The sequence below is a fragment of the Pygoscelis adeliae genome, unplaced genomic scaffold, assembly GCF_000699105.1.
Source record: "Pygoscelis adeliae isolate BGI_AS28 unplaced genomic scaffold, ASM69910v1 Scaffold160, whole genome shotgun sequence".
In the NCBI taxonomy this organism is placed as follows: domain Eukaryota; kingdom Metazoa; phylum Chordata; class Aves; order Sphenisciformes; family Spheniscidae; genus Pygoscelis; species Pygoscelis adeliae.
The window spans coordinates 2,525,387-2,540,888 of NW_008824035.1; the positions used below are offsets into that span (position 1 = coordinate 2,525,387).

At 39.9% G+C, this 15,502-nt stretch overlaps 1 protein-coding gene across 1 annotated transcript in view; it reads left to right on the forward strand.

The window, feature by feature from the left end:
* Nucleotides 1-15,502, forward strand: part of SPATS2L (spermatogenesis associated, serine-rich 2-like) — a 64,923-nt gene that overhangs the window by 5,426 nt on the left and 43,995 nt on the right. Inside the window, 1 exon segment of the mRNA XM_009331600.1 lies at nt 14,149-14,210. Within this exon segment, the coding sequence (XP_009329875.1) occupies nt 14,172-14,210 (39 nt within the window). The 5' untranslated portion in view covers nt 14,149-14,171.

Below are 15,502 nucleotides of genomic sequence, written 5' to 3' on the forward strand. Positions count from 1 at the left end.
ATGTTTGAGAAATACTTCATCATAACTGAAACAACTCCACCCACCCCAACAAAACCCCTGTTTGATTGGAAAATTCCTAGCCAGCCCAGTTCATTGTCTGCCAGTTCTTACTGCTTACAGGATGGTTGGAGCAAGTTGAGATACTGAGAATTTGGCTTGCTTAGTGTGGTAACTCTGTTAACTGGCACTGTTTCTTTGATAGTGCCTACATGCAATCTATAGGAGCTTGTAATATTGCTAATTAACAGCAGTGGGAAGAGAGATTTAGCAGTTAGGGCAATTTTGAAGTTCCCATACAAAACATGCTTTCCTGTATGCTTATCTGAAATGCACTGGTATCCATGGTTCCCCAAGAAATGTGGGTATGGCATCCTTTAGCACACTGACAGTTTCAACAGGTAGGGCGCTGCTGGTAACTGCAAATGAGAGCTTAAATTGATGCTTTTGAACACTAGATCCTGTGGAGCAAATAGTATGTTACTTTGTCCTACAAAGTTATGTTAAATATTCCTTTGCAGAAATTCTGGACAGATGCAAAGTAAAGGTCTGTCTAATGTGCCACAGATTTTATCAGTTTGAGGATTGTGGCGTGAGAAAGATTGCCTCCAGTGAATGGGCAAAAACAGATGAGCTGAGAAATGCTCTAGACTATGTATCTGTGCTGACAGTGTGACTGATCTTACTTGTCTGTGAGAAAAGTGCCCTCAAAATAAAACATACATTTATTTTCTTTAAAATGTTCCTCAACACATGAACAAAATACCTTCTTTTTATTCTGTTGATAAAATTACTCCATTTGCTGTCCACATGTCACGTTCATTTCCATGGCTACTCAGACAGCTTTCTTTATCAGGATTGCCCTTGCCAAGTTAAGAAATCTCTCATTTGTTTTAAAAAGCCCCTTATGCCTGGCTAAACGAGGGCCTCAGTTTGTGCATGCCAGGCAACGCTTCATACGCTATTGACCTTCAGAAGCAGAAAAATTTTCTGGCATTGTCTCCTGACTGTTGGGGTGGGAGAGGAGACTGGTTAAGGTGCCTTTGCATATTTTTGGCAGTACGCAGTCTGCATTGCTTGACTGTACTTTTACATTAACTTATGTACCTGGGTAGTGTGGGTTTCAGCTGAAAAGAATAATTGGTTCCTTGTTTTTTTTCTCTAAAAAAGTGCAGTTCAAAGTCCAGTAAATACTGTAATAGCCACTTATTTTAATGTGTAATAGCAATTAGGTTGAAGGACTGTATGAACAATAAGTAATTATAGGTTAACTTATTTATATGCTTTTGTTGTTGTTTCCAGGAATACCTTTTGTTAACATAGGAAATCAATGTTTTCCTTGAGGGTAAGAAGGTGGGGGAGGAGAGGAAGGCTAGCATTTGTTGTAAATCTGGGAATACCAAAATGTCAGTGGTATTGCTTCCAGTGTAGTGTGTGACTCTATGGGTACTGTTAACATGGGAATACTGCTAGGCCTGTGTCTGTTTATCATGGGTATACATCAGGTCATTTTAATAGAAGAACTTGTAAGTATTTTTTAGAGTTTTTATGTACATACGTTTTGTGTGCGTACATGTACATATAAAAATAATTTAAAATACTGTTCAAGGAAAAACTTGCATCTTCTTCAAAGGACCTACATGGGGTGACTTGGTCTTAGAAAATGAAAGGCTGCATTTAATTTTAGTGTTCAGTGTTGGAAGGTTCAGACTGCTTTGGCACATTTAAATCAAGTACCTTCAAGCATATGCATAACCTCACTGACTCATAACATATGCTTACATATGCTTTGAACATACATTAGTCACCTGAGGCCTAGCTGCATTAAGGCTGCTTTAGGTCTGTCTTGCCTCCAGTTGGGTATCTGGCTTTATCAGTTTTCATCAAAAGCACTTTACTTCAGGGAGCTTTTTCAGAGCTCTGGTAAAGTTCTTCCCTTCCCCAAGTTCACTATAAACTTGCCAACTCGTCATCATGAGTGTGGTGCTTCCCTGTGTTCTTGGCCAGGGCAGCTCTGGCAACTGTGTTCAGAATGCCACTGCCCAGAGGCTCTTCTCTATGTCTGTAGCTGGGGTCGGGGGACTCTGCTGTCCGGTCCTGTGGGACCGGCAAGCAGCTGGTTAAAGTCCATGTAGCTCCTTGAATTCAAAGGAGTTGCTCCAAACTGTATTTGCTGAGAATCAGCCCTGCACATTTAGCAATGGTAAACTGGCTCTTCAAAGATGTTTGAACAAGAAGAAAAGACTCTGTAGACTTAGAACACTTAATGGAAAGAAGGCTGAAATGTGAATAGCTCCAGGAGTTTCTTTGAACTTGAGATTTATTCCAAGATTATGAGAATTTACTATAACAATTACACTGTACCAGTCTGGTGGTAGAAGTTTGATTCCTTGTGATAATTTTATTTCTTAACATTTAAACCAAGTGTGAATTTGAACACTTCCTGACATTCACTTTTGTCCCTCTGTTCTTACTGTTTAGAGAAACCACTATGATTGAGGCAAGATGTACTACTGCATTACGTACCTTGCTGTTAGCATTCCTATGCCATAGTCTTCTAGCAGTCCACATTTGGGCAACCACAGAAACAAATTAACTGACGCTGTCTCTTGGCATACCATTCTGAGCTGAAATATGAGCCAATGTAAATGACTTTTAATGACTCGAGCCCCTGGCAAGAATGACTTCGAAGATAATACCTAGTTTGTAAAAACTGAAAGTTAACGTTTTTTTGCTTGCTTGTTTTGCAGGGTGTTCATGCAAATGTAGAATTTGAGTAGATTGTATTTTACTATTTCAGTGCTCTTTATCGGTATGTTTGGCAAGATTTCTTCAGGCACTTGAGGAAGAGCAAGACTGTAATGTTTATTTTGGCAGGCATTGCTGTGGAAAGTGAGTTTTCTCAGTCTGAAATTTTCTTTCCAGATCCCCCATCCCTCCCTCCTGCGTATCAGAGAGGACCATTTTACTGGCCATGTAGCTGAATCCATCTTTTCTGAATTGGGCTCAGCTCTACTAGTGAGATATATGTAGTAAACCTGGGAGTTTTGGACATCTTCAGTTTATGCTGAATCAGAGTGATGCTTTTCACATGCTCCTCTAGCATCTAGGCTCTCAGCAGTGATTCTGTTGCAGCATGGGGAGGGTATAGAGCCCCTGGGTGCAGCCCCTAAAGTGGAGAGCATCAGGAGCCAAGCAAGTTGCTACTTCATCCTGAGCAGTCACTGGCAGTTGTGATATTGGTGGAGTGGTGCTGGGTTTCTTGCCTTTAGACCTCTGGAGTGGGGAAATGCCTTTGTTGGCTCTTAACTGATTCTGGGAAACTAATAGGTGAGTCTGAGGGGAAGATGAAAAATATTTAGAGAAATTCCCCTTCTTTTAAGAATGGCCCAGGGGTTAAAGCACACTTCTAGCGTAGCAGGAGGATGGTTTGGAACAGGCACTAGATATGCGGTATCTGTAGGCTGGAGACATTCCATCATCACTGGCCTACTGGGATGAGTTTTTTCAGTCTCTTCCATTTGAGCTGTTTCATTTTGTTTAAATAAACATTTATCGGATGGATTTATAGAACGGGACTCTTTTTCATTCTTTCAGAAGTTTTGATTTTAATTAATTGGTAATTTCCTACTCTGAAATGAAAAATTGTTGGGAGACTTCCTGGCTTATCTTATTTCAGCATTTTAGGGTTTTTTTTGTAGTTCAGTATAGCTTCTTAATGTGGAGTAGAATTTTGGTGCCATTGGTAAGTGTTTCTTTCTTAGCTAAAGGGTGGTATAAATTGTATGGGTCAAAAAGAGCAGCAGTGGGAAGCACTGCCACCTCAGTTTTGAACTAAATGTACGTTCAACCACTCATATCCTTTCAGCGATATACTTGATAGTTCAGGTCAAATCAGATCATGTACCTCAGGAGGGACACAAAAGCGAATGGATAGGGAGTTCAAACACGTGATGGTATGTATACCGATTGAGGTGGGAAACTGTTGGCTTCAGGTTACTGGCACTCTGCTTCAAATGGCAACAGTTGTGCAGCTGTAGAGAGGGTCTGGCTTGAAAAGAAATGTTTGACTACTAACCAATATGGTAAAGAGGATGGGAGGAATTTTCAGAGGTTGTGCCTAAGCCACTTGGCTGTTCGCTAGGAAACAGCTCTTATATCATGTAAATATCCTTTCATGGAAAGTCCTGGTACTGTGCAATAAGACTCCCTTCCAGAAATTTGACATTTTTTGTATCTGAATTCGTAGTTTTTGTTTTAAGAAAAACAAAAAAAACCACATGTACTATTACATGTGTTTTGGAGATGTTTTTCAATGTTTAGAATGCTATTTATTTTTTCAAATAATTGTGCTTACTTTATTTTCAAATTTATTTTACTTAAAGTATGGTTATTTCATAAAGCATTTTATTATATTCATAGTTTCCACCCACTGAACTACTACTGAACTGGCTAGAATGTGTTCTTAGAACACTCCAAGTTAACTAAACTTTTGGTGTCTAGTATTTAGCAAAGACTTGATTAGCTTTTCTACAGTAGGATATTTCATGACTTCATAAAGTTTGAACACCTCTTCATCCTTACTGTCTCTTCTGAACAAAGATGGAGGGTGGAAGATTGATCTGCCTTGTAGCTTTGTGTCTGTTTTTGCCAAAAGTATGGCATAATCTTTTGTTTTTAATTCATGATATCATTAGAACTACGATGATTGAATTTAAATCAAATTTAATACAAGTTTGTCAAACAACAGAGAAGAGAAAGTGAACAGTAATGAGAACTTTGCAGGTCTCTGGACTTGTAATCGCTTGCCCGCCATGTAAGGAGATTGGGGATCGCTCATTGCCACCCTAGAGTAGTTGACTGCCATCCTCTGGACTCAGTAAATGGCTTATAATAGTGTCATGGTTTAACCTCAGTCGGCAACTGAGCACCACGCAGCCGCTCGCTCACTCTTGTGATGTGATGATTCTTTGGCAGACAGTAAAAAAATGGGTGCACATATATACCTTAGATACCTTGGCTCACGGGTTGTCCCAGAACAACTTAATGGAAGTAGCATTTCTGGGTATGTGTAATGTGCCTACCTGTATCTATCTGTCTATCTCAGCAGTTATAGAACATCTGCTTTGTACTGGTACCTGTCAGTTGCAACATGGATACATTGCTCTACACAGGACTCACATGTGTTCCCTTCTGTGGCCTGATTCTTCATTCCAGTCATTTGCTGTAATTAATGCAGAGCTGGCCTTTTGTCAGTGTTGTGATTTGGGTGTCTCGTATGGCAGAGTTCTCAGTTGTTTCATTACAAATACGGGAATAGCAGGGACCGCATTTCGCAATGGGAAAATGCAAGGAGGTGGCAGAGATGGCTTTAGAATTCAGCCTGAAGCATTAGTAAAAAGAAGAGTAACTTTGAATGTTTGGTATTCTTGAGCACGTTAGGCTAAACTTCCTGAACGAATTGCTCAGAAGTGCAAGAAAAGATCAGCAAAGTGTTACCGCTTACTACCTTTTTTATCATTATTGCAAATGTGGGCATATATTTTGCAGCTGTCTGGGTTTGGTTGTTCTCCCGAATTTTCTGCCCTTATGAGCCAGAGGCAATGAGAATCACTTTGATTTATTTCACTTCAGTGTAATGCCACTTACACTGTATTTAAGCTTGAACAGTATTTACTGTGTAAAGGCTGATTCTGAAGGTACCAAAATCTATACTTTCTTAGGGTTTTTTTTTTAAATTTATCTCCATTGCTCAGATGCAGGATGGTGTTAATGACCTAAATATAAGCAACTGTTTTGGATCCTTCTCAGCCCAAGGTATATTCTACAGAGTTAGCAGATTCTTATACTTACACATCTCTGGGATGGTAACCCTGGTGGTAACTGTAACATGGTGTCAGTCACTTGGCACGAATGAACATCAGCCTAGTACAGTGACACTCACTGATCTTTTGGGGATGTCACACTGAAACTTGTGTTAAAGAAGAGCTTATCTTGGATAGGACAGACCCAGCATTCAAAGACTGTACAGCAAGAAGGTTTGCAAGCAGCCTTTGCTGTAGTAACAAGGGTGTGTTGCTGTCTGTGGACCAACGATAGGAAATACAGCCAGAGTCTTTTGTGATGTCCGTATCAAAAGATAACGGTCATTATCACTGAATACTTGTAAGCTGTTTAGGCAAAATATTAATGGACTTTGGGGAAGATGCCAGTCAAGTAGCTTTCTTCTGACCCTCTCTCAAACTGACCTTGATAAGGGCTGGAACATCCTCTGCAGGACTCCCTTATAGTGGGGGCTGCAGCACCAGGTGCATGGAGGACCTGAGGATCCGTCACACAACACAACACGCCCTTTCCAGCCTGAAAGCACAGATGCTTGTGGAGTCCACATATGTAGTGGCCTGGCTTTGCTCATGCACTGGGACTGGGAGGGTGAAGTGAGCTAGCTGACAGGAGAGGGGAAGCACAGGTTCTCCCTGAGTTATATTAATAGCACCATCTCTGCTTAGGAAGAGGAGAGCAGAACAAGATCAAAGAGCAATGTGGTATATCAAAATGAGGTACAGAACCTACTAGTGCCCAGCCATTTTGTTGTGACACTAGTTGGACATCACAGTGTTACTGTGATACCTGCTTAGAACCACTCCTGCCCTTGGCAGACATCTGAGAAGGATAGGAGACAGGCTTCAAAGGGCGCTGACCCAGGTGCTAAGGACTGTCCTTACTCTCATATCCCACTCTCACCTCTGTCCCTTTTCTCTTTATAGAAGATAGGTCCGTGGGCTCTCAGGTATGGATTTTATAGTGTTAAATAACATAACTGAGTTCCTGATGCGCCATTGCATATTTTTCAAACTCTTATGCCTTACTGCCTGTTTTCAAGCAAGCAGTCTGCAAGGCTGTAGTATCTCCGAGACATCTGCTTCTTTCTCAGATGGTAGTGCCAATCATTTCGGAAATCCTCAGGGAGGAGGTGATAAACAATGGGACAGTATAAGCCTCTCATCTGTAGGAATCCAGACCTACATGTGGAATCAGTGAGACGTTTTATTTCCTGCATCCTGTTTCCGGTTCTGCAGCCAGTAGGTTTCAGGCAGTGTGGTGACCATCAGGGAATCGGACTGCATTAGCTGAGCAGAAGGGAGAACGCAGAGGCGACTGCTGTGTTCTGTGGTTGAGACAAGCATGACCAGGGGATGGTAGTGGGACTGGGCTCTGGAAATGGAGAATGTTCTGGAATGTGTGTGCACTCACATACATATGTTTATGCATGCATTTAAAGAAAAGGATGCTAAAGGCCTCAGATATCATCAAAATTACCCAGAGGCACTTAACCAGCCTGAAGTGGCTAATCTCAAACTTCTGAAAACCAGGAAATAAAAAATATTGTGTACCATTTCTGGGTACAGTCTTCAGAGAGGCATGAAACAGTACTGGAAAAATAGCAGTTCTGTATTAATCACACTTTATGTTGTTTTTACTAAAATGACACAGGAGGCTGAAAGGACAGCTAGGAGGACACTTGTTAATGTCCTAGATACTCTTGAAACTGGTTAAGTTTATGCATTCATTTTTTAATTATTATATTTAGACAACAGACTACAACAAATAAAAATCATAACCATTGCTAATCTCAAGATAGTGAAGACAAGTGTCTAAATATCATGCTATCTCTAATAGTTTTGCAACCACAGTGGCAGGGCTTTGTGCACAGCTAAGGACGCTAATTTTTGTAACTAACAATCATATGCACACTAATGTTTGGCCTTTGACCTAATAAGGTAATTTTTTTCTTCTGCTATTTAAATAAAATCTGAGTGAAGACCAGAAGAATTCCTTTCTGAAATACTTGAATTTTGGAATTGCATTCTTGCAGTTTTGTCAGTTTTTCTGATACAAAAATGTTAGCTTAAAACCGCATCAGAAAAGGTATGTTCATCCCCGCCTTCATCTGCAATTCTCTGGTAGCATCTCTTTATAATAAAAGTCAAAGTCAAATGTGGAATGGAGGCCATATGTCTCTGATTCTGCTGGTTTTGTCTTTACCTAGGGCATATGGAAGTCTGCAGGCAAGGCAGTGTAATATAATACACATGGCTAGATAGGGATCCCATTTAAAAATTAGATGTAATTCTGTGGAGGAAGTAGAAGTGCAGAAGATGAAAGCATAGTGCAGACTGCTATAATCTCATTAGATATTTAGCGTTTACATCTTATTTTTTGAAGTTGACTCTAAAATTGTGATTGCTTTGTTCTGCCTGTACCTTGTATGTTGGCTTTTTGGAGCTGTGGGATTTTGAACTGTTTGGAAATATGTAAATGATCCTTAATTAAAAATAAAAAAATCCACATTCTGGCATTGATCTACTTTATGAACACATTTGAGTGACAAAATTTTAAACTCCAGTTGCTCTGTTAACAGAGAAAGTTTACTCAGTGACAGAGTGTGTATAGTCTTGCTTAGTAGGGCTCATAACAAGTTTATCAGTGGTAGGGCCATGTATCTATCTCCTGCCTTGTGTTGCTGTACTGTCACCCAAAATGTCTGTATGTGAAACTTTGAAAAGGTTAGTCATGGGACACTTGAAAGAAATTAGCACAATGAAAGGAAGGACTGGGTTAGCACAAGGTGCAGCAGATGACTGCAGAAGCAGATAGGGATTAGAGGAGCACTGGCAAGGGTCAGGTTAGTTAGATCTGGGATTCCTGTTGTGCTGGGGTGGGGGGAGCATTATAAAAGGAAACAGTTGCAGTGGGCAGGTGAGGAAATATGTCATTTTTGGGGTGGAGGAGACTTCATCTATAAACCTAGAGATGGGAAACCCTTCCAACACTGGATTATTCTGTGCTGTTTCGTGGGGAATTTTCTTTTCCCTATTGCCAAAGATAAGTTGTATCTTCAGATGTCAGAAATGGTGGAACAGGTGTCATACACAATCTCCTCCACCCTGATAGAGCTTACTGCTGGGGTATTTTCACAAATTGTACCTTTCTGGCAACATTTATGCTTTCATAAACTCCTTCCCCTCTCTGTGTATTTGCAAGGAGATTCTTTTTCATTTTGTTGGAGCGGAGCGTGTTTCTTTTTTTCTGATATTGTTTCTAAGCCTGAAATTTAAATGTGCCAGGTGGTAATTGCCAGGTTTTACAGTAGGGGCAGGGCACAGACCTGGTCTCGTGATGCTTGAGATGCAGGCAATCGCACCCATGCAAAGTGTTGTAGAAAATGGAGTGTTTGTCAGCTTTAACCCGAGGCCCATCTAGCTGGAAGGTGTCTGTGAGCCAAACACCTCTGAAGGTGGTACTGGTGGAAAGGTGGCAGGTGTTCTTTGGGAAGTTGAACACAGAGCAGTGGGATTTCAGAGTGGCTTGAAGACAGAAAGGAAATGTCTGTAAAGGCTGGGCAAGCAACCACATACTTAAGGCTGTGACAAGTGAGTCCTGGCATGTTTTGCTGCAGCGGTTAAAGACTGTTCCTAACTGTCTGCCCTGCTGGACATTGCTGCTTGCAGTAAGGTCAGCAGGACAGAGCATGCACCAGCACTTCACTGCCTCAGTTCAGTTTCATGTTAGCTTAAACTTGTGTAGAGTAATATGAATTGCTTCATTTGGTAGGGGAGAGAAGTAAGGCTCTGCCAAACTTAATCTAATCTTCTCTGTAGCGTTTCCTTGAAGTGTCTCTACTATGTTTTCTCTTTTTGTTGTATTGAATTGCTTCATTTTACAAGGCAAGTAAAATGTCTCATTTGGACATGTGTAATAGGTATAGAAATAATACCCTTCCATCAGTATTTGAGGTCAGGATGTAACAAGCAACTGAGAGTAATCTCCTAGTCCAGGTAACGCATTTAGAAATTGGTATCAGAAATTAATGACCCATTTATGTAAGGGATTCTGTAGTATTTTTTTCTTTCATTCCTTTTTCATGGAAGTCCTGTTGGTATGACATACAGCGACATTTCAGGGGCACAAATACAAGCAAGAGATGTGGAGAAAGACAAAGCATGTAAGCTGACATTTAGGCTGAGAACCTCTCAGATACAGTATGTTTTGTGCATTATAAATTCAGCGCTTGTGTTAACTTAATCTTAGCCCCTGCAGAAAATCTTCTGTAAAAAATTTTTCTCCAAACATGTTTTTTTGTGTGCATGCTGTTAGTGACATGCCAAGCATTGTTCTTCCGGGGCTTTAGGGCTCAGTTGAAGGCCATATTCTGATGTTCGACGGCTCAGGCAGAAAGAAGCTTCTCTGAAGAGTTCAGGATGAGAATGTAGCAGCTCAAATGCTGGAGCTAAAGCTTCTAAACTTCAGTGCGACTATTGTTCATAAAATTATTCACGTGCGATAATCTTTTGTCACAGGATTAGAAATGCAGTAATTGCTCAATAGAGAGATTAAAATATCAGAGGAAAAATACCAGTTAATTCAATAAATCAGTTTGTGCTATAATGAGAAAATTAAATTGATTAGCTATTAAGTGTAGCCATAAAGGATATTCTTAAAAATTAGTGCTACACTGACATTTTCCTTTTAATGTATCATTTGTATTTTATGTAACAAGCAGTGTTGGACTGTTATATAAATGAGCAAGTGTTTTATGCAGGTTATTTCAATTATCTGTCCTTGGAGAAGGTGAATGAAAAAATAGCTTCAACTCAGTTTTAGCATCATCATTTTGACAGCTGTAATATGCATATTAATGAAGCATCTGAAATGTAGAGGAATGAGTCCATTTGTAAAAGCTGGTGTCTTCTTAGTTCTTAATATTAAAAGGAAAAAAAAAGAGAGGAAGAAAGAGAGAAACAGGGTATGTGGCTTGCCAAGTCTTCTTGAAACAGCTTGCAGTTGCAAGCTAGCTGAATCAGCACCACATTCATCAGTGGAAGACTATAATCGTAATACCACCTGGAGCGTACAGCAAAGAGGAGAAGTTAAATCTGGCAAGGTGGTGGATGAAGTTTTTATGTCTAGTTTTAAACCAAGTCAGAGCATTGCTACAAAGAGTGAATCTGGCTAAGTGCTGTAGTAGGGTTTAATCAGCAAATTGAATTTAAATTTGAAGAATTATTTAGCTAGTATCTTTGAAGCAACATAAATTGAGAGGTGTGGGGCTTTCACACAGTACAATTATTGGGATGAATTTGCTTCATACAAGATGCAGTTTTAAAATGTACAGTTTTAGTACAAAATTAGTAAAATCATAGAATCATTAAGGTTGGAAAAGCCCTCTAAGGTCATAAAGTCCAACCATCGACCCAACACCACCATGCCCACTAAACCATGTCCCTAAGTGCCTCATCTACGCGTCTTTTAAATACTTCCAGGGATGGTGACTCACCCCCTCCCCTGGGCAGCCTGTTCCAATGTTTAACCACTCTTTCAGTAAAGACATTTTTCCTCATGTCCAATCTAAACCTCCCCTGGCGCAACTTGAAGCCATTTCCTCTCGTCCTTTCGCCAGTTACTTGGGAGAAGAGACTGACACCCATCTCGCTACAACCTCCTTTCAGGTAGTTGTAGAGCGCAAGAAGGTCTCCCCGCAGCCTCCTTTTCTCCAGGCTAAACAACCCCAGTTCCCTCAGCCGCTCCTCATAAGACTTGTTCTCCAGACCCTTCACCAGCCTCGTTGCCCTTCTCTGGACACGCTCCAGCACCTCAACGTCTTTCTTGTAGTGAGGGGCCCAAAACTGAACACAGTATTCGAGGTGCGGCCTCACCAGTGCCGAGTATAGGGGCACAATAAATATAAGCACATAAACTATATGCTCAAAAAGCAGAACCAGAAGATTTCAGGTGACAAAGATATTTTCCCATTATTTATTGTTTTTTATGGATTAATAGACTTTTAAGGCCAGAAGGGTTTGTTAGCTATAATCCTTATTGTACTTGTTTCTGTGCTGTGTGTTGGTTCCTCAAGAACAATTTTTTCCTATTTTTTTAATTAATGTTGTTATAAGGTGTTGGATCAGATTAAGTGTATTTAAATTGGTATGCAAGAGGGCAGGCTTCCATCAGTTGTCTGTAACATTACAAAAGCTGCTAGATAGTAGATATAAGGGTGAACTAGTCAAAATCCTTAACTATTCCTTAACATACAATTATCTATTAAACAGAGAATAATATTGGCCCAGCATGGTTTTGATGTCACTAGGTAGAAGGCATGCTTTTCTGAAAAGCAGTAAGGGAGATGAAGACTCATAGTAATTTTAGAGCTAAATTCTCCAGTCTGCATGGGAAATTTGATGACCTGTATCTCATGTTCGGTGCCCATTTGGCATGAGAAATAGCTGACAGCAAAAGACAAGTATATAAAAAAAGTTATATAGGGACTACGGACTACAATCATTTCCCAACACTTTCCTTTAGTTGTTGGAACACACTAAATATTGGAAATGGAGTTGCCCCAAGCTCATATTCTGCGTGATCTTCCTGCCTGCTCTGTCCAGATGTTGTATACCTCTGCTTTTAGCCATTGGGTGGGTTTGACAAAGAAACTAATTTGAGCTCTTTCATCCTTGATTTAAGGAGGGGCAGGGAGGGGAACCTTCTGATGTGAGATAACAGCAGACAGTAAGGCATTGAGTGACAGAATGGCCCAGTTGCCAGGCAGAAGTCTTATCAGACATAGTAAGACTCCAGCTCAGTGTCTTGGCAAAGTGGTTGAGCCACTGCCTAAAGACAGATATAAGGTATGTGAGTTTTAATAGAGAGTATCTGTTCATGGTATAGTAAAATAGAGATGACAGGAGGAACCTAACTCATTTCAAGCTTTTTTTTTAATAATTGGCAATGGAAAGGGTTACTTTTTTCTTATGGCACCTTATTTTTGAGCGTTTCCATATTTCAGTGTCTGCTCTTCATCAGACCAAAACTCAAACATTCATTCCTTTTTCTTCTTCCTATCGTCTCTTCCCCATTTACCACAAACAAAGTCACGTTATTTTTGAAAATGTGCTTCCTTGAATCTCATCTCTTTAATTAGAAAATGGATGCATGCAAAAATTAATAACAAGATTTAAATGCTATTAGTGGATACTGTAATAGAAGCATTAGTTTCTGGAGTTTGAACTCCACTGAAGTGCTATGTTTCAAAGCAGGTGTTAAGGGAGGATTGTTTTAAGAGCATTAAAAGAGATTTAGAAGAATTATGGGAACTCTCATATCAGTCCACATAGCAAAGGGCTCAAATGGGGAAAAGGAGGAAGTGTTTCAACTTAAAAACTTGGAAAGAACTAAGATTTCATTCTCATTTATGTACATCTATACCTTCTTATCAGTGTACAATAGAGTTAAATTTCGTGACCAAACCAAGCTTTTATTCCATTTGACTTAGTCTTTGCTGTAATTCTTTGTGTGTGACTTAATTTTAAAATGTGTAGGTTCAAGCCTGTTTCTTACTGGAGTCTAAGGCAGTCGGTTTTGATGTGAAAGCAGGAATAGGCAACTGGACTCCCTTCCCTGTGTTAACTCTTCATCCGGTGGTACAGTGTCTCTCACTTACCCGGCCACGTAACTGGAAATAGAAAGCATATTGCAGGGTTTCTTAATCACATGCAAATTCCATTCATGTGCCCAAGTTTTCAGAGCAGACTTGGAGATTTAACTATACAAACTCTGTTAGTTTCAGTAGGAGCTGTGTGTCTAAATCCTAAATCAGTTTTGCAAAAAAAAAAAAAACCCCAAAACAGCCATGCAGCACTTGTCAGCCTAGCCTCCTGGCACATTTAGCTGCATTTTAAGATGGGATCTTCAGACAAATTTTCTGGCAAAAATTGGGGTTGCTTGTGAATGGGAAAATAGGAGCTTTTGAGTTTGTCTAAGGTATTCCTCCTCTTTAAAGCCTCAAAGGTATCAAGTAATAATGAATAGGGTCCAAGAGACGTGTCTGGGGGAAGCATGATACCCATTCTATCCAGATTCATAACTATGAGGCATTTTTAAAATGTGTTTGCAGAACTAATCTGGGGCAAGTATGAAATTCAGACTAGCTTTGCTTTTTGGCAAGATTGAGCACTGCTGTGCAGGACATTGTGTTCTCATGTTTCTCTAATGCTTATAGGTAAGCACATGCAATTAGTCTTTATGGGTGTAGCTTTGACAGATTGAAAAACCTCCAAATGAATCTCTGGTTTTTTTTTCCTCCTTTCACAGACAACATTCTCACCTGAAGAGAGATGGCAGAAATCAATTCTCCTGTAAATATCAAGGAAAAGGTAGGTTCAAGTAACAGTACAGTGCAAACCAAAATGATATTTGCATACATCCCTGCTCCTTCAAACACTGTTCACGTACTTAACTTTAATATGCATTGACTCTGTGCATAAAGTTAAGTACACAGGCAGGTATTGATAGGATTAGTATATTAATCTTGGTTGATGAGAAACATCTTTGCTTTTCTGCAAAGAGATAATGTTTTGTGAGATAGACTTCTCTTATCCCTTTGTGATTCCTGTGCACACTGATGCTGTGGAAAATAGCACTTTGTGATGATTGCTGCTGTACAAAGTACAACTTTTGAAGAAACACACTCTTTAGAAAATAATTTTTCTGACCAAAAATGTCATATCTGTACTCCTTAAAGGCAATTCCTAAAATTACAGGGCCTGAAAAGAGTATATTTTTTTCCTGTGTAAGTAGCTCTGCTTTTAACTGCTTTCTATGTGCTTGAGTATGTCCTCTCCATACCCTGGCTAGTGCTAGAGCCTCACCACCCTTTCAGGAGCAGTAAAGGACTTAAAGCTAATTAGTATACAAATATGAGGTAGATCAGGAGATCTTTTGTGACTCCCAGCAGGCAGATTGTGAAGAGACAATCTAACCCATAGATACTCGCCACCAACATAAATAGGAAGCCAGGACATCTGTCAAAGAATAGGAAAAAAGGAGAGAGAGAGAAGTGGGAAGACTGTAGGAGTGTAACATGATAGGGCTGTATTTTAAAGGAAGCCAAGATTTTGAGAATTCACCTGAATTGTCACCTTTTATAAAATCAGGTTTTGTTCTATTTCATGTTTGAGAAGAGAGATGGAGCTTTGCATTTAGGAAGTGCAGAGAAGGCTAATGGGTTCCCTGTTTTACAACTTTATTAAGCCCAGTGTGGCGCTCTGATACAGATTTTAAGGCAGTGTGATAACTGTTAAAGGCCAGAATCCCATTCTGTCAGTGAGCCCAAGTTTGTCCAGGTATCAGTGAAAAGTTGATTAGGCCCATTCACTTCATGGAAGGAAAGAGAAAGGATCAAGACTGATTAAATATCAAGGAAATACAAAACAGTGGGGGCAATGTGAAACTGAGAAATGTAGTCATCTTCCGCTATATCATAAGACCTGCCTGTGGCACGCTACACATCCTGCAGGGCAGCAGGCACGTGAAATATTCTTTTCTCTCTAAGCCTGTCAATGGAAAGGAAAAGAATAAAAATTTGTGTATGATTCCTTGGATTAACTCTTTTCCTGAACTGACAGAAAAAATTATTCAGCAGAAAAAGATTTGCCTAACTTCAGTT